Raw genomic sequence first — 20,267 nt, forward strand, 5'->3', positions numbered from 1 at the left:
CCCAACAGAGTTGGGCGTAACAGGCTCTTTAAGTTATGCTAAATTTATAATTTAAACAGTACTCACTACTTTTTTTACTCTATTGATTTTGATCCCCTATCTGAAACAACTGAATTTCAAAACAAGTGTCGAGGATTATACGTACCATGAGTTAAAGTAAATCGGCATGATGCTATGTAATGATACAAACAGACAAGAGAAAGATAAAATTGCAACATAATATAAAGACAAAGTATTGGCTTCAGTATTTATTACAGAGCGGTCGCCATAACGCGCGTTGGCGTAACGGTCACAGCACTGGTTTGTGGCTGTTGCGCTGGCGGTTGCGGGTTCGATCCCTGCACATGACAAACATTTGTACTGGCCATAAAGATGTTTGCCGTGGTCTGGGAGCTTATGCAGTCCTTGTGGGTCTCCCCACCGTGCCCCGGAGAGCCCTCTAAGCCGTCGGTCCTGGTTGTTATCATGAACACCTAATAGCGATCATTTCTCATAGTAGCGACTATATCCGCCAATCCACATTAGAGCAGCGATTAAGTTCTGTTCCTTCTCCTACATGGAAAAAGAGGTCTATGCCCAGCAGTGGAATTTTCCAGGCTAAAGCGTAGAGAAGAAACACATGAGTTCATGCTAGTTTTGGAGCGAACTTGTGGAGGCCTATGTCCAGCAGTGGACTGTATTAGGCTGAAATGATGATGAAGCGTAGCGAAGCGGTATCCATAATATATTTGAATATTTTCAATTCACAGAATTGTTGAATAGGGTTTTATTATAACTACAGATACAACAGTTGACCGACTATGACCTTACGAAATATTCATATAAAAGATACCTTGAATTATTCACTAGGGGACCGCTGTCAGACCCAGTTAATATAATCAAGAGGTAAAGTGCGGATTGTGACGAAGAACATATTTGATGTAGACTAAGCTATTTATTTACAATACACTAGATAAATATATATCAGGAAAAGGTGTTACACTAAGAACACTCCCTATTAACTAACTTTAAAACATAATGTATGTATGGGTATAAAGGTAAAAAAGAATTTGTTGCTAAGCGCAAAACTCGAGAACTTTTTGACAGATTTGGCCGAAACTTTTATTAGTTTATTAATACTTTGTAGGAAGTTATTACGGAAGAAATTTAAGGAAGCTAATTAAGGAAATTGTGCAAAAGGGAAAAAAAATGTCGCAAAATTATTAAATTTGTTCAGCTTATTGTTGTTTGTAAAATTTTGTACGCATTTGACAGTTCGTAAGACAGAACAGTATGTTGAGGTCAGCTAGTGAAAGTTGAAATTGATGAAGTGAATTGTAATAAGTACAGTTTCATTCGATTCTCACTTGAAGCAGTTGTTTGAATTTATACTAACATTTTGTTAGTGATCTGGATATATCTTCTTGTACGCTTACTCACCGTACATCGGAAAGACGATAAATCTCGGTAACCAGTTGTTATACTTAGTAGAAAATTGTCCGCCAACACAGGCTAAATACCAAATTTTGATATATTCGCCTACCCGCAGCAGAACAGAGTGGTAAATAAAGCTCGAACGACTCTAATACATTGTTTTGTAATGTTTACGCGAATTTCACTTATTAAAATGAAACAATTTTTTCGGATTTTATCACGATTTACTAAGTTCGGGATTCCTTCCATGAGCATGGTTGCTGTAAAGTATCCGAAACGTCGGGCATTTAAAAAACTTAATAGACCGCGATACAATACGAAAAAGTTGGGAAACCTTAACAAGGAATTTTAACTAAACTTACTTGATCAACGACGCTTATTATTTGCTATAATTATTTTAAATATAATTCTTTATTAACAGAGATGAATCTCCTCAACATGGATGCGGAGAACCGCGTCGTTCTCAACGTGGGCGGCATCAGGCACGAGACGTACAAGGCTACGTTGAAGAAGATCCCGGCGACGCGATTGTCCCGCCTGACGGAAGCACTCGCCAACTATGATCCCGTGCTCAACGAATACTTCTTCGACAGGCATCCAGGCGTCTTTGCGCAGGTCCTTAACTATTACAGGTGAGCTGGTTTCTTGAGACATTGTAATTCTGCTGCGTTGGAGTATGATTTTAAAAGTATGGGTATCTAACTATGAATTTGTGCATGTTCCTCTGCTGGGCCTTTTGATCTGTTATAGAGGGATATTGGAGGTAGAATTAACGAAAACCTCCAGATTATTCTGGAGGTATACTTATGTATACGGGTACTGTGTGGCTACGGTACTAAAGAATATAGCCACCCCCTCTCTTCCCGTGGGTGTCGTAAAAGGCGACTAAGGGATAACACAATACCACTACCACCTTGGAACTTAAAAAGCCGACCGATGGCGGGATAACCATCCAACTGCTGGCTTTGAAATACACAGGCCGAAGATGGGCAGCAGCGTCTTCGGTGCGACAAAGCCAGCCCTGCGGTCACCAACCCGCTTGCCAAGCGTGGTGACTATGGGCAAAACACATGAGTTCACGCTATTTTTGGCGTAAACTTGTGGAGGTCTATGTCCAGCAGTGGACTGTATAGGCTGTAATCATGATGATGACTTATGTATACAGTGACACAATTAAAACTGACGATATCTACTGTATGTTAACACCGCTAAGATCTACAACTCTAAATAATGAAGTACTTTCTGCCTTTAAGGGAAAACCACTCGTGAATATCTTAATAATATATTTCTACTATTACTATGATTTTATGATTTGTAAATTTTATAAAATTTGTAAAATTAAATGGCTTTAGTGATATAACAATTATTGTACTTTTTTTTCGCCAAACTTCTGCGTATATTAGCATCAAATCAAGTTGGTGTAGTTAGTCATACATATCATTATTAAGCTCGAGATTTTTTTCTCTTTTTCAAATATCAAAAGTAGAATAGACCTAAACAGTAATGAAAATAAACCATAAAAGTAAAATTTATCGACACACTTTTCAACACATTTCTTTTGTTGGACGTGAATCTTCGCTTCTTTCGACTAAAGTTTTTGATGACTCTCGAAACCGCTTAGTCTTAAAGCAATATTTTAATGGTCTGAAACTAGAATAGAGACAAACAAAATGTAACATCATTTACAGTTTTGTAGTACAATACCCTATAAATGATTTACTGCTGAACAAAAACTTATTCTATTACTAGCTGTGCCCGCAACTTCGTCCGCGTGGAATTGAAAAAATATATTGTTGTTCAATTCGCAGAATTATAAAATAAATATTTTTTTTTAAATAAAATTTTCCTAAGTTACTCCTTATTACATCAGCTATCTGCCAGTGACAGTCCCGCGATTCAGCCGTTTCAGAAATTATCCGGAAACATACCGGAACACACAAAAATTGTAAAAAATATTATTTTGATATATGTACCGTGTACATCCATATGCATTTTGTAAAATGCGGTTATTTTAATATTACAAACAGACACTCCAATTGTATTTATTTGTATAGATGAAGGGTTAGATTTTGATTTACAACGCCGTTCCAGTACCGGGCTATATTGAAAGTTTTTACTAATAAGTTTCCTAGCGTTAATTTAATACTCTTAAGTAAAAAATAAATTTGAAAGACATAAATTCGAATTAATTATTTTAATAACTACGAACTTTCCAAGAAAATTATAACAAGAGAAATGTAAGTGATGACTAAAAAAACGAAGATAATCTACAGAAAAATTTAATATCCTATCTTTCTAAAATATTTTAAGCATTTGCGAGTACATGGAAAAATTTCATTAATTTATTATTAAGAGCGTGGCTAAATGGCTGAATGATTTTTAAATAGTTCATGCAACAATATTGGTGCAAGTCACTCGTTTTTTAGACGAATATTTTTTATCTTAAATAGAAAATTCTCGTGTCACAATGTTAGTTTACATACTCCTCCGAAACGGCTGGACCGATTTTTATGAAAGTTTGTGTAAATATCGGGTAGGTCTGAGAATCGGCGAACATCTATTTTTCATACCCCTAAGTTAAGGGGGAGAGGGTTAAGGGGGTTAATAACATATATGGCAAAACAACGTTTGCGGGGTCAGCTAGTATTACTATAATTTCGTTGACTAAGCAATTATTTTTGAAGTAAAACATCTTTACACACGCTTAACCTGAGCAGCAAGCATGTGAATGCGTGACGAGAGCGTTACGAAAAGTGTGATCGGGCGAGGCAAATGGAAGTTGAGAGGGAGATATAAGTTAGTGAAGATAGAAAGAGAGAGAGTTACGTTTCGTAACTTTATTTCAATCGTGTGGTCAGTCTACTCGTTTTTTTTAGTTACACAAGCTAAGCTTTATTTTTAACATTATTTAGTCACTGTTTATTGTAATAACAAATTGTTAAAATCTATTTAATACTTACAGAGTTTACAAAGTTTGGAATAATCGGGGAAGTATTTTTTGCATAGCCGACGTAAAAAATAGTCCAAATCGATGTCATAGCTCGCGTAATTAGTGCTTACAGAGTACATTCATGCATGAACTTTCCAAATTCTTAAAAAAGATAGGCATATAAATCTTTGCAGTAACTAATTATGGTTTTTTATTTTCAATTATTGTTTGATACGAGTATATTCATTTATTAAAAAGTATTAATTGAACTTTACTTGTCTAATTTTATGCTCGCGGATGCTATGGCCCAAAGTTCAAGTCGAAACTATAATGTCAACGAACTCATCGCTAACCGCTAAAGTAGATTTGTATATATGCGTTAGCTCTGTATCCCGCAAATACTAAGGATTACGGATATCAATGCAGCTACCCGTAGAAATGCCTTCCTGTGTAGAAACGGACCCTAAACTTTACTTGTCACACTGATTTATAAGTAAACATACTTGAGAGTTGTAATTTAATACAGGTGGGAATATTCCCATAGTTTAAATAAAGTCCGAGCAATGGAATTCGGAAAATACTTCGATCTCGCTCAGTGTTTTGTCATCAGGGAAGACATATCTATTTCCAATAACTTGGTCGCACTCCTCCTCAAGCAAATATACAATCTGCAATTTTTGACAACTTACTATACATCTATGATACATGATAACTATCTAAATAGTAAAATATACCAAGTTAACAAAATTCATGAACAAATACAATGCGTTCGTCCACTCAACATTTCGGCTATTTCCCATTAACAACTTAAAAATTAAAACAAAAGCATATGTTTTAATTTAAGTAGAGTAATCATTGCAGCCTATTGCAGTCCACTGCTGGACATAGGCCTCCACAAGTTCGCGCCAAAAATGCGTGTACTCGTGTGTGTTGCCTATAGTCACCACGCTGGGCAGGCGGGTTGGTGACCGAAGGGCTGGCTTTGTTGCACCGAAGACGCTAAGTAGAGTAAGCATGATAAAATTATTAAGACAGTTTAAATCATAGTTTGTCATCATAATGATTTAAGCTCCAATCCTTGTCCTACATGGAGAAAGAAGCCTGTGCCCAGCAATGGGCTGAATCGATATAATCATAATATCAAATGGCCAAATATTCAAATTTAGTTATCATTTCAGTCTATCGCAGTCCACTATTGGACATGGGCCCTAACAATTTCACGCCAAGTTAAGCGCCTGGTTAAGTATTAACCTCAGAACATCTCCATTAATATAAAATATTTCCAGTATTATTCCGCGTTTCATATACCAACACAAAAATACGATAATAAAAAATTCAGACGTGTTATTTTAAAAAACCTCTTCTATTATTAATCTAGTTTCAAAAGACCCGGTAAAGTACTTTAAAGCGGTAGAAGTACTCTCGCTCTCAATACCTGAAATAAGTCGTTTTTCTTAGAGTTTTCGAGAGTTTCTTAGAAAGTCCCGAACGTTCCAAAGAATTAAATGGAACATTCGATAAATGAAGTACTACGTATCGAAATTTGAATAAATGATCGAGTCCTGACGATTTACAATAAAAAGCACTCGGATTTAAATATTTTCTATACGTTCAATACGTATGACCTATATTGATATTTTCGGGACTAAGAATATACCTTCCAAACGTTACGTATTGTGAAAAATGTGACATAAGTGATTTATATATTTTTCATATCTATCTTTATAAAAATCGTGAAGCAAAAAACTTGTACCCCTTTTTAAGAAAATTACTCGAACGGAGGCGTATGAAATTTCGTACACATAAAATTTATATAGAGGAGTGCAGAATACTAATATTATTATTTTTTAATTATGCATAAAAATAACTAAAAAAAACATCACACACTACCTTGTATTTGACACATACATGCATTAAATATATTATTTTATTTATTATTATAGAAGTACATTATTTGACAACAGAACCTTAGTAATATTCAAACTTATAATTTAAATTAAACATGATCGAATTTTGTGTTGCAGGCGTCTATAAGCTACGGTAATCTCTTACCATCAGGTGAGCCGTACGCTTGTTTGCCGACCTAGTGATATAAAAAAAATATATAGTATTTTAAAAGTTCCTCACATTTTTCTCTTAGTACAAAAATATCACAAACGAAGTTTATTCGCTTTAATAACGATAAAAAAAGAATTGATTTCAAGACAAATCAAGTAGAAAACCTCAAGGCATATTTGTATAAAATCTCCCCAAAGTCAGATCCACCATTTTATTTTCTTTCACTCTTCGTTTGTTTGCTTAGAACTTTTCAAGATTCAACCTTTTTCTGTAATTTATGGTAACAACATACAGAAGTATTCAAACAGTTATTTTTTTATAAACTTCTAAAGTTTTAATTGAGTTCTGATTTTTTACGGAATTTATTTTTAAATATTTTTCAAACAGCCATTCCCAAAACTAACATCTGTTTTGCTGCTTGCGTAATAGTTGCATTACTGCAATCAACAAAATTCAGCCTCTAACAGACACGTTTTATTATCAAAAATAAAAAATAAATGATTTTTTCGCAACGAAAAACTTTATTTCACGGAAAACTGCTGAATCGCTAGTTCGTGATATCGACACAATTTGAAACGTTTAAAAAACAGTGAAAAAAGGTATGTACACGTTTTGATGACTCGCTTAAACTAAATATGTGTTTTTGAAATAAATCACGGACATTTGTTTGTTATATCAGTCGGTACATAATAATAATAAAAAAAAATTGTGTGATCTTCAGTGGAAATGTATTTCACGTTTTTTTGATACATATCTTTCAATATATTTGAACGCGTTTCATCCGTTCTATTGATCATCTAGACGAACTCGACCATGAAGTGAGACGGCTAAAAGGTAAACGATATTTAGTCAAAAGAGTCGATAGTTTCTCGTGCATGCTATTTTGGGGTTTCTGTGTTATAAGTTGCGTTCAAAAAATGGCATTTTTCAAACAAAATACAAAAAAAAGATACCTAGATTTTGTTTTAATTATCTTAAACTTTGCTAGATTTCTCTCATTACAAATTAATAACTATTTTAATCATTATATTTAACATTGACTAGCCCTTTGGCGCAGTTTGTAGTGACCCTGCTTTCTGCTCCGATGGTTGCGGTTTCGATTCCCGACCCGAATCTGGGTGTAATACAAATATTTATTTATATATTTATATATGTATTATTTATAAGTATGTTTATCGAAAAAAAATTTAGCTATACCAGCCGGCTGTTACCTATAACACAAACATTAAGTTGTTTACTTTAAGAACAGACGACCGTGTGTGTATTGTGTAGATATTTATATATTTATTTATTTAACATAGAACTAATCAGTCCTCCCGTTACCATGGTTACTGTAAATTTTTCGAAACATCGGGAATCTAAAAAACATAATAAACCGCTATAAAATCCGAAAAATTTGTTTAATTATAAAAATAGAATTACTTTTAAAATAACTAAATTAAACTTAATTAAGATTTAATTTCTGTTCTAAGTTATAAGCCAATAATAAATTTCGTGATTAATAAACTGTCTTGTAAATTATTTTATCTTATAAAAAAAATAAAAAAAGCACCAATTGAAACTGTTTTGAAGATTACAGAAACATATTGAAAGCAAAGATTTCTTTTTCTTAACTATAACTGGCCATTGGTTAGGGAATACTTAACTGGTCATTGGTTAGAGAATGTAAAAGTTGGAACAAAGATATCTCAACGTTGGACAGTAGTGACGAGTCGGTATACTTTGTGGCAATGTAATGAAGTTTTGGGTGACCCCTTGTAAAGTATTCTGATTAACAGATGGAGAGGAAGGATCGTTATTTGAAATAAGGGCGCAACCGTTGGGCTGGAATGTGGGATAGTTAATTATGCGTTTTGACTAACCCGTTGGCGCAGTTTGTAGTGGCCCTGCCTTTTGTTCTGCGGATTGCGAGTTCGATTCCCGCCTGAGTCTGGGCATAATATGTGTATATATATATGTATTATTTCTATATATATTTATAAAAAAATAGCTATAACAGTCAGCTGTTACCTGTTACACAAGCATTAAGTTACTTAACATGGGAACAGACGACCGTGTGGGTATGTTATAAGATATTTATTATTATTTATTTGTTTGTTATACCCTTTTTTCAAAGGAAATCGGAGACGAGGAGTTCGGGAAACTGTTTCTCAATAGGACCGGTAAGGTAAAGAGATAGGAATAGGATAGAAAAATAGGATAGGATAGGAATGAGGATTTAATGGCAGGGGGAATACGGAAAGATGCGCCAAGTATGAGATGCTATCCAGTGATATAATCTCGTAGATCGACTCCTGAGGAGAAAAACTCTGGATAGGTCTTATTGAGAGTAAAATGTTCCCCTGAATATGTCGCATTGTCTTCTGAAACCTCACATGACTCACAAGTATGAGGCTGCGCACATTTATAGCCTAGAGGCTGTGACCAGCACTGATTTTTTTGTGACCATACCGACAGCAGCTGAGGCATTGGATTGTCGGGAACAGAGACCATAGAAATACTACTATACTACTCCGTGGTCGGGAAGTTTTAATGGGAAGGGACGTATGATACTATGACGACGAGGTACGAATCTACTTTTTCAGGGAACGTTTGTCCAAAATAAAAGTGACCTGACACTTAGGAATGTCAGTAAAAATTAATAAAACTAAATTTACCAACTACTTTGGCTAAGAAATTTTTAGCAAATGCTGATTAAAGCAAAAAATTCTTTCTAATACGTGTGTTAATCACAGCTAACGCAAGCGGAAAAAAAATACAAATAATTTTCTAATATTTTAATGCCACCTACAAAATATCACATTATCCTCAAAATCACTAGAAAGGAACAACAAGTGAATGATAAATAGTCTGGCATCCTAACATCTATCACGAAACATTTGTATTATCCATTATACCCGATACGATTTGTGGATACCATTTATCCTCTTAAGGGTCTGTTTAAGGGCAAATTAATTTAATTGATAAGGGCAAGACAGTTCGGTTGTTTGCTAACTCTGATATTGGGGTCATTGTTTGTCTTTTTAGCAAAGTTAAAGTACATTTCTTTCAATTAATTACAGTTTTGTGTACAGTTCAGAACGTAAAAATTAAATATTTATAAATAAGTAGCTCATTCGGCAAACGTTGTCTTGCCCCTAAACGCTATTTAAAAATAGGGGTTGGTGGTAGAAGGGTTAAAATTTAGGGTTGTATGTATTTTTCAACGCCAAATCATAATAAAATAAAAAATATATATAATTTATCTAAAAATTAAAAAAAATGGGGTGAACTACCCTTAACATTTAAGGGGATGAAAAATAGATGTTGTTCGATTCTCAGACCTACCAAATTGGCACACAAAATTAATAAATATTAAATAATATAAATATTTTGAGTCATCGCAATCTAAATTTACAATAAGCATTTTTGATTTTTTTTTTATATACAAGTCGGCAAACTATCATACGGTACCTAATAGTAAGCGATTAAAGTAGCTTATAGACTGCTATATCAAAAGCAAACACGCTGGTGATCTTACCCTAGACCCCCTAAGGGAACACCTTATATATAATAAGGATATATAATAAATTAAAGGACTTAAATAGGATATTATATATAAATAGGATAAGGGGTCACCTTACTCAACAAAGAAATACAACACTGCTACAATGCAGTACTCATCATTACAGCCCATACAGTCCACTGCTGGACATAGGCCTCCACAAGTTTACGCCAAAAATAACGTGAACTCATGTGTGTTGCCCACCACGCTGGGCAGGCGGGTTGGTGACCGAATGCAGTACTATTTAGATTTAATCTGTAAGATCAGGTTCACAGGTTCTGTAGATCACTTCCCCAGTCAAGATGCTCCAGATTTTAAGAATGATATATGCTGTGCTCTACATCTATGTAATCACCAATAGTTACTTAAATTAAAACAAGGAACAAAGTTACTATACTCTCATTGACGAGTCATTATCTACGTTGATTAAAAAAAATAATTTAAAAATATCACCAGTCCATTAGACCATCAACTTTAAAGACAAATTGATGCGATTAATAAACGTTAAACTTTGCACTTATAGGTCCGGGGAAACGCTTCAACGGATTGGGTCTTTGAGACCGTTAAGTGTCTGACAAATTCTTGAAACTTACGAGTCGTTTAAGCGAATTTTCTTAAGAAATTTTGTAGAGGTTCACGAATTTATATAATATATGAATTTATTCTTGAGGCGGTTAATGGTGCGGTTACATCAGCTGTCTACATACAATGTTGATTTAATGAACAAACTATTTGAACTGGTTTCCTACTTTTATGTCATGTACTAAATTTTCTGAGTAATGTGTGTGATATGTATGTATCTCTCTTTCCCTCTCTCTCTCTCTCTCTCTGTGTGTGTATGTGTTTGCTTGTTTGCTCGTTTGTGTGTTTGCATACGTGTGTACATGTTATTCAAAATCTAAGTGTCGATCTACTCGGGAGACCACACCAAAACTGTTGTCTGTATATATATTGTTATGTAAAACATATATATGACATACTATTAATAAAGTTTTAAATGATCGGATCTGAACACATATAAGCGTCTCACTGCTATTTCGTAGATAATTCTCCTTTCAAGAGAAACGACTGTTATTAAATGTATGGTAACAGAAGAACTAGCTGAACTCGACCGAATGATTAACATGGTTTCCGGTTATAGGAAGACTCAAAAAAAAACAAACACCTAGAACTGAAAACAAAATTGTATAAACATAAGTTTTTGCTCAGAGAGTGGAAACCTTATCCATAATGGATATATTTTTACTAAACTACTTTTGCTTTTATTACTAACATTTTGATAAACAGTATGTTCTGAAAATATTGGAATTTCAGACTTTGGTAAACAAAATGGTTTAATAAGAGAATATGTGATAAAACAAAAAGGTATATTCAGAAAATTATGCAAATATGATATCTCATCTTACCCCGGAAAGCAGAATGTTATATAATTTTAAGTATTTCTTTTAAATAAAGCACTCAACAACGTTTTCAAGTTATATTGCAAGAATCTTTTGTCGTCGAGAGAAACTACGACATTATTTAACCAATGCAAAAGAATACATTTTATAATGATACAAAATCTTGAATGTGATATTATAACTTGAAATATTTCTGAGTTGTTGGAATTTCAAGGTGTGTTCCAATTATATAAATAATTGTACTTCCTACTCATATTTCTATAACTTTGAAATTAAAATAAGTTTGTAGAAAAATCTGTAATATTGTGAAATACCGGTTGACTAGCCCGTTGGCGCAGTTTTTAGTGGCCCTGCTTTCTGTGCCGCGGGTTGCGGGTTCGATTCCCGCCTGAGTCGGGGTGTAATATAATATTTGTATTTATATATGAATTATTTCTATGTATATTTATCAAAAAAAAATATAGTTATAACAGTCGAGTGTTACCTGTAACACAAGCATTAAGTTGCTTACCATAGGAACAGATGACCGTGTGTGTATGTTATATGATATTTATTTATTTATACATTCTTAATGACACTATGGAATCAATTGTGTAGCAACTTGCTATCTAGATAATTGAATACAAAACATATAAGATATAAAAGTACACGTAAGACACGGAAGTAAATATTGATCGATATATCGATGATTTATTTTATTCGAAAAGTGGTGTTTCTCATGTGTCATCTCTCATTCATCATTTGAATTTGATGAACATCTGACATGTAAATGTTTTTCATTTGTGAGAAAAAACAATTATATGGTAAAAAATAGTCAACCGAGAAGTGAGAGAGACTTATTAAATAAATCATTTCACAGATTTATGTCCAGTTGGATTTACTGAAAAGCAACTTAAACACAAAAAATCATCATCATCATCATTTCAGCCTATTGCAGTCCACTGCTGGACATAGGCCTCCACAAGTTCGCGCCAAAAATGCGTGAACTCATGTGTGTTGCCCATAGTCACCACGCTGGGCAGGCGGGTTGGTGATCGTAGGGTTGGCTTTGTCGCACCTAAGACGAAGACGCCGAAGACAGGCAGCAGCCAGTCTTCGGCCTGCGTCTTTCAAAGCCAGCTGTTAGATGGTTATCCCGCCATCGGTCGGCTTCTTAAGTTCCAAGGTGGTAGTGGAACCTTTTAATCCCTTAGTCGCCTCTCACAACACCCACGGAAGAGAGGGGGTGGCTATATTCTTTGGTGCCGTAGCCACACAGCACAAAAAATCTAGTAAAAATTATTTTATTTTAATAAATATTAGCTAAAGGCAAAATAATTATAAATATATAACATTTCTGAATACATTTTTATCATCTCTTGAATCTAGATAATCTTTTTGTTAAGATGAAAAAAGTTAATTTCTTATAATATTATGATAACAAAGGTGACGTGACCAAGAAAAAATCTGTTTTGATTGTATTGTTAGATTTTTAACTTCCTGTAGTAATTCAATTTACAATATAAAATATAGGAATATACCAGGAAGGTTCCAGTCAAGGTTTTAACGATTTATATTTAGCATAAGAAGATAATTATTTAATATTGTTTTTAAGGTTTACGCGAATTTCACTCATTATAATAAAACAACTGTTAACGCGGCACGTCCTCCGCTACCATAATTGCTGTAAAGTATTCGAAACGTCAGGCATTGTTTTATTATAATTATTTAATTTTTATGTATATTTACTATCTACTTAAGATGGGTGAAGATAACGTCTAGTTCGTATCTTAGTCTATTAATACGTAATATTTATACGTATATATATGTTTTTTATTATACAACAACCAAGTCGACAAACAAGCCTACAGCTCACTTGATGGTAAACGATTACTGTAGCTTAAAGTCGCCTGCAACAACAAAAGCATTGCAAGTGTGTTGCCGACCCTACCCCCCATTCCCACCAGGAGATATATGTTTTAAAATAGGATGTATATGTTTTAGAAAAATCATCAATCAATATTTAGCTATTTTATTTACTAGACGTAATATTTTATATGTGATAATTAATTAATTTTAGAACGGGGAAACTACACTACCCGACGGATGTCTGCGGACCGCTGTTTGAGGAAGAACTCGAGTTCTGGGGACTTGACGCGAACCAGGTGGAGCCTTGCTGCTGGATGACGTACACACAGGTTGGAATACAATTTATGTGAAAAAACTATAATACGTTATAACGTTATGTTATCAAAAAATAATTTTGATTACAAGAATAAAAATCCTATGAGATGAAATGACTAGCCCGTTGGCGCAGTTTGTAGTGATCCTGCTTTCTGCTCCGAGGGTTATGGGTTCGATTCCCACCCCGAGTCTGGGTGTAATATAAATATTTATTTATATATTTATATATGTATTATTTATAAGTAAGTTTATCGAAAAAAAAATATGTAGCTATATACCAGTCGGCTGTAACCTATAACACAAGCATTAAGTTGCTTACTTTAGGAACAGACGACCGTGTGTGTATTGTGTAAAATATTTATTTATTATATTTATAAGAATAAAAATATATTTTGTTCACTTCCACAACTATAGCGTCAATCTTAAAGGAGTTAGATGTGTCCACTGAATCTCAGTTAATCCAAGACAATAAAAGTGTAGTAATAAGCGTCTCCCTGTTACGTAGCAGTACACACTGCTCGCTTTTAAACGTTTTTCTCAAGTTACGGTATATTAGTTATATTGTATGATTCGGCCGCAAATACCTATTACCCGGCCAGCGTTTTATGCAACTAGATCGGCTACCAAGCGTACGGTCTGATGGTAAGCGATTGCTGTAGCTTATAGACACCTGCAACACCAGAAGTATCGATAGCACGTTACCGACCCTACCCGCAACAATCTCCAGGAGCTCTGGACCTTACTCACCACAGGAATACAACATTGCTTGAGATCAGTATTATTTAGCTGTGATTTCTGTAAGGTATCACACCTAAATAATACAACAGGATTTGCTTTACCTCAGTTAAACGGTTAATAAACGTTTAGAAATAATTAACATATTAACCTTCGTAATAAATTAACACGAAAATTGAGTTAACAATAACTGCTTATATTTACAAAACAAATGTAATTAAATAGAAAATAAAATTTATGTGATATTTTCAGAGGATAACAGATTTAATAAAAAAAACGACTTGTTTCCTTTTAAATGCTTTTATTACGTGCCCGTGAGAAAGCCGGAGCTGTCACCAAATTAATTTATAACGCCCTAAGCGTTTGACTAAGTATTAATAATTTAGTAAATATTTCTTTCCGTAAAGCTTGGTAATTTGCTTGATCGTTTTTTTTTTCTTTTAATTTAAAAGATCCATATAGGTATTGTAAACTTTTTACGCAAAACGGAATATTATTTATAATACGTTGTGCGTTCGTGGAGTTAAAACGATACGTGACTCTTTGTATTAGAATTGTTTTTAGAAAATTTGGAAACAGTTTGACGAACTCAGTACACAGCTTACTTCTTCATAAAAAAGAAAGAGGTTTACACTATATGTACTTTCTTATGATTAAAATTCAATCTTGACGTTCGAAATTGAACGGTTTTCGAGCGAAATTTATTCGATTTTTGAATATAGGAATTGGATTATAAAAAGCTTTATTCAGCCCGTGACATCCAACTGCTGAGCATAGGTTTCTTTTTCTGTTTAGTAGAATGGTTAAAACTTAATCCACCATTCTTATCCACTGTGATGAGTAAAGATCGATATCAGATGTCTATAATAACCGGGACCGATATCTTAATGTCCTCTTCGAGGCACGATGAGGTGATCAAAAGAACAGACACTTGGATTGGAAACAAAAAAATTGTACTATTACAAATAGTATAGCAATAATAATAAGGGTTTCTTACGGAATTTTTACCCAATAGCGATGATTACTCATAGTAGGGAATATATCAGTGAATTTGTGGTGGGGCAGCGTGGTGTATTAAGCTCTGGTCCTTCTCCTACATGGGGAGAAGCATATACCAAGCAGTGGGATTATACAGAGTGAATCGTTTACGGAATTTTTAATATAGTATTAATAAAGGTAATAATGCTAAATTACGTCACGATACCACATTATAACAACGGAGAAATATAATATCGATACGAGTGACTATTTAGTTCTAATTACATTACCTAGTACATTATTTATGCAAATTAACTGTATATAATCTTCGTATTACGTAATCCACGGTAATTTAACTTAACATTATTAACATAAGTTTGTATTAGAACTTCAATCATAGATCCAGAACTAGCTTGTAATTTACTTGTATACTACAAATCGATGTTAATTATTTTATCATTCTTAATTATAACGACCGTCAGCGGTTCAGCGCTTTCCTTTTTCAATGTTGACATCAGGTTTGTAACGACTTATAACAACAATTTATTTGATACTAGTATTATAAAAGATTGCAGTTTCTTGCCGAATATTCTCTGCAAAATTTACATTTTAGAATCACTTGTAGCTTCATATAACTTGTGATTTGTTGATAATTGTGTTTGCTCGCAAACGAAAAAAAACATCGACTAGTAATACAATGTAAGTAGACGAAAAATAGTTAAGTAAATACGAGTTATCAAACATTACTCAAAAAGTAGTAATCAGATATTGATAATATTAAAATTAGACTACCAAACAAACATCAGCTTTCGATAAAAAACAGAATCATCAAACAAGCATCAGCTTTCAATTAAAACAAGAATCATCAAAATCAATATGATACAACGAAGGTTGACGAAAATATAGTCAAGTAAATACTCATTATTAGATATAACTCAAAAAGCACTTGTTAGATCTCGATTAAATTTAAATAGGACCACATGACACGCACCACCTTTTGATTACAAAAAATCATGGAAATCGGTCCTCGTAGTTAAGAGTTCTGACGTAACATACACATATCAACAAAATTAATATATAATCGAATTGAGAAAAAAAGATAATTTAAGAGTTAAAACACACACACATACACAGTGTAAAAAGATATAACAGTACTTTTAAAGCCTACTAGAAAAAAATATTTGAATTTCTATATTCATATATTTTATGAACAAATTTATTAAAAAAAAAATACTTTTTTTTTTATTTATACAGTTTCCGGGAATCAAGTATTGAAATCAACATCAAAGATATTGTTATTGTTTCAACAAAATTATTCAAACACTTTTTTCTTTTTTTCTTTAATGATTTCCTGCTTAAAGGTGATCTTACCTTCAAGAAATCTTTAAGATGTCTAAATTATTCATCATTAATAGTTCACAACGTGATGAATTATAGCTCACAATCTCTCGTATCGAACGTATTATCAACCACTAAAATATATTCACAGCACATAAGTAGTCCCCGAATTAAGCATTTTTAAACATAAACATATATATCTATATTATATTATATCTATATTATATTATATCTATATTATATGGAATATCAAAGACACGTAACAGAAATATTATAATTTTATTGATATAAAATATAGAATTTAAAGTTTGTACTTAAGTATAAGCTAGCTTGATTCAACCGAAATTTAAACTTCGACCTCGTACGCACCAACAATTAAAAGTTATAATAGCTTCTATGTTACAGCGCGATTGTTAACTTTTGAATAAGGATAAAAATATTAATATTGCATTGTTACACTAATACTGCTTTCAAGCAGTGTTGTGTTCCTGTGGTGAATAAGGTGACCAGAGCTCTTTTTTTAATATATGGACTAGCCCTTGATTGCGATCTCACCTTATGATAAGTAAAGATGCAGCCTAAGATAGTACGCGCTTGCTTATTCACTCTTGATTTAAAGATACCCAAGTTATAATTAGTTGGAAAAACGAAAACTGGAAGGGTATCCAAAGAGCTCCAGGGAGGGATTGGGGGTAGGATCGGCAATGCGTTTGCGATACTTCTGGTGTTGCAGGCATCTTTAAGCTGCGGTAACCGTTTACTATCCGGGTGAACTGGTCTTGCTTATTTGTCGACCTAGTTGATTAATAAATAATAATAAATGAATGATAGGGTTTGATAGCAAGTGAAAAAATCTGACTTCAATTACATCCGTAAGATTGGTCAAAAGTAGTTATCAAATGTCAATCAAATTTGAATAATTCATCGAATTCGGTTCACACAGTAAAAAGTTCTGGGTAACATACAAAAAAGTACAGTCGGATTGAAAACTTCTCTCTTTTTTTGTATCACTTAAAAAAGTAATTATAACAAGCAATTAAGAGTCCCACTATTGAACGAAGGATTCATGAGAGATCCACCTAGCTTATTCAAGTAATGATTATTAGCAAATATTTATGATGAAAGGCATTACCAACGGCCTTATGTACCGATGAGACAGGATGAGGAGGTTATGTTTATTTCTATTAGGACGAGACCAGGGACAAATATTTTTATATCGAGAAGAGGCTATGTCACGCGTGCGCTTATATAACTGTTCAGGATACTAGAACTTTCTAAATGATGGCTACATGACTACAACACCCATCTGTATAGATCATTCAATTCTTTCAACTCGGAAAGTTTTAATGTAAGGTTTCAAAGTTTTCTCGTTTGCAGCTTATCGTTCGCTATTTATGACGTGCGGTTATTTTCAACGTTTTATTAAATTCAGCGCTTTATCGCTGCAATATCGATTACCAGCAGCCGCGTTGTTTCACGACAGTTTGGAACAGCATCGTTACTAAATACGACGATAAAAGATTCTATTTACGATTTAATTTCATATTGACGAGATGTCTCAACTTTATATGATTAATGTTATATAATTTATATTGGTCGGGAGACGCTGCAACACCAGAACCATTGCAAGCACGTTGTCGATCCTAACCCCAATCCCCCAGGAGTTCTACTCACCTTGCTCACCACAGGATCACAACACTGCTTGAAAGCAGTATTATTTAGCTGCGATCTTCTGTAAGGTCGAGGTACTTCTTCAGTCGAACTGCTCTAAATTTTGAGCAGGAGATATCCTGCTGGGCCCTGCCTTAGTAAATTAAATTGCTTTATATAGAATATTCACAGCTTGTTTCACTGATATGGAAAGAATGGCCATGTTTTATTCATGGAAACGTCTGAATTAATTCATTACGTTGCTCTCGTTATTTTTTATAAGTCTAAACTCACATCAAATTTCAAGTCATTTGATTATTTAACGTTTGTATTCAATGCTTTACATTTATACGTCACATTATTAAATTGTATAGCCCACTTCCTAAACAAATGGTGTCAAATAATAATAATAATAATAATAATAATAATAATAATAATAATAATAATAATAATAATAATAATAATAATAATAATGGATAAGTGTGCGGTCGTGCAGGTGGACAGGGGTCAGGTGACTCAATCGTCGCAGCTTAGTCTCGAATTAACATCATTCAAGACCCTTTCCGAAGCTGAATCTTACCGGTATCTGGGCATGTCACAATGCATAGGGGTGAAGGAAGTGGACATGAAACAGGCGGTTTGTGAAATCTTTTTTGGGCGGCTGACAAAAGTTCTTCGGAGCCAATAAGGTCCGAGCCTATAACGCTTGGGTCATGCCCACTCTCTTGTACACCTTTGGCATACTCAGATGGACTCAGACCGAACTTGACGCCCTGGACAGAAGAGTCCGCACAACTATGACGTACCATCGCGTGCATCACCCTAAGTCGTCGGTCATGCGACTGTACATCCCGCGGAAGTGTGGTGGTCGAGGCATGTTAAGCGCTAAGACCATGCATAACCGCGAGGTGTGCAGCCTCAGGGCCTACTTTGAGACGAGACGGGACAGCGCTATGCATGGTGACGTTTCAATGTGTGACAAAGGACTAACCCCCCTAGCCTTGGCCAAAGAGAACTGGCAGAAACCGGTCGTACTGAGCACCTCTGACCGGGAGACCGTATGGATGGAGAAGGAACTGCATGGACGGTTCTACAAGGTGCTTCACGCACCACACGTGGACAGTAAGGCCTCCGTGCAGTGGCTGCGATTCGGCGACCTCTTTGGGGAAACCGAAGGTTTTGTCTGTGCAATACAAGATCAGGTGGTCAAGACGAACAACTACCGAAAGCACGTCCTGAAGGATGGCACTCCCGACTTCTGTCGAGCTTGTCGTCATCCCGGTGAGTCACTCAGGCATGTGCTTTCGGGTTGTTCCGCGCTTGCTAATACTGAGTACTTGCACAGACACAACCAAGTGGCCAAGATTCTCCACCAAGAGCTTGCTCTTATGTGCGGTCTCCTGGAACAGAGGATGCCGTATTACCAATACTCACCGGTGCCAGTACTCGAACGCGACGGAGTCTGGCTCTACTGGGACCTGTCTATCGCCACAGACAGGACGATACTGGCGAACAAGCCTGATATCGTGGTGATGGACAGGGCACGGTCGAGGGTATTTTTAGTGGACATCACCGTCCCGCATGACGAGAGCCTCGTGAAAGCCGAGACTGAGAAAAAACGTAAATATCTGGATCTGGCGCACGAGATTGTCGACATGTGGGGTGTGGGGTCTACTGAAATAATCCCTATCGTAATATCTGCCAATGGTTTGATCCCGGTTAGCCTCGCTCACCATCTGAGGCAACTGGGGATCCGGGACGGTTCGCTCGCAGCCAGGATGCAGAAGGCGGTGTTACTTGACTCGGCTAGGATTTTCCGCCGGTTTCTCAGCCTACAGCCCTAACCCCCGGCCGTTTGATCTCCCTGCCGGGGTGTATTCCTCCACCCGCTTATATCTATATATGTAAGTATAAGTAAATTTACTATATTATTTATATAAGTAGTTATTATAATATATGTATCTATTATGTATTGGGCGGGCGGAGTGACATTCAGTGAAATAATAATAAATTCAATAATTATTATTAAGTTTATTTTGTTTAATTTTTACTGTACAAA

The 20,267-nt window shown here is 34.8% G+C and overlaps 1 protein-coding gene across 1 annotated transcript in view; it reads left to right on the forward strand.

Annotated features, from left to right (window-relative positions):
- The first annotated feature begins 1,836 nt into the window (after positions 1-1,836).
- LOC123660223 (potassium voltage-gated channel protein Shaw) overlaps positions 1,837-20,267 on the forward strand; it is a 31,597-nt gene continuing 13,166 nt past the window's right edge. The window contains exons 1-2 of the mRNA XM_045595323.1: positions 1,837-2,045; positions 13,404-13,521. Coding sequence (XP_045451279.1) covers positions 1,837-2,045; positions 13,404-13,521 — 327 coding nt within the window. The remainder of the gene's footprint in view (positions 2,046-13,403; positions 13,522-20,267) is intronic.

Source organism: Melitaea cinxia, chromosome 15 (genome assembly GCF_905220565.1).
Source record: "Melitaea cinxia chromosome 15, ilMelCinx1.1, whole genome shotgun sequence".
Lineage (NCBI taxonomy): Eukaryota > Metazoa > Arthropoda > Insecta > Lepidoptera > Nymphalidae > Melitaea > Melitaea cinxia.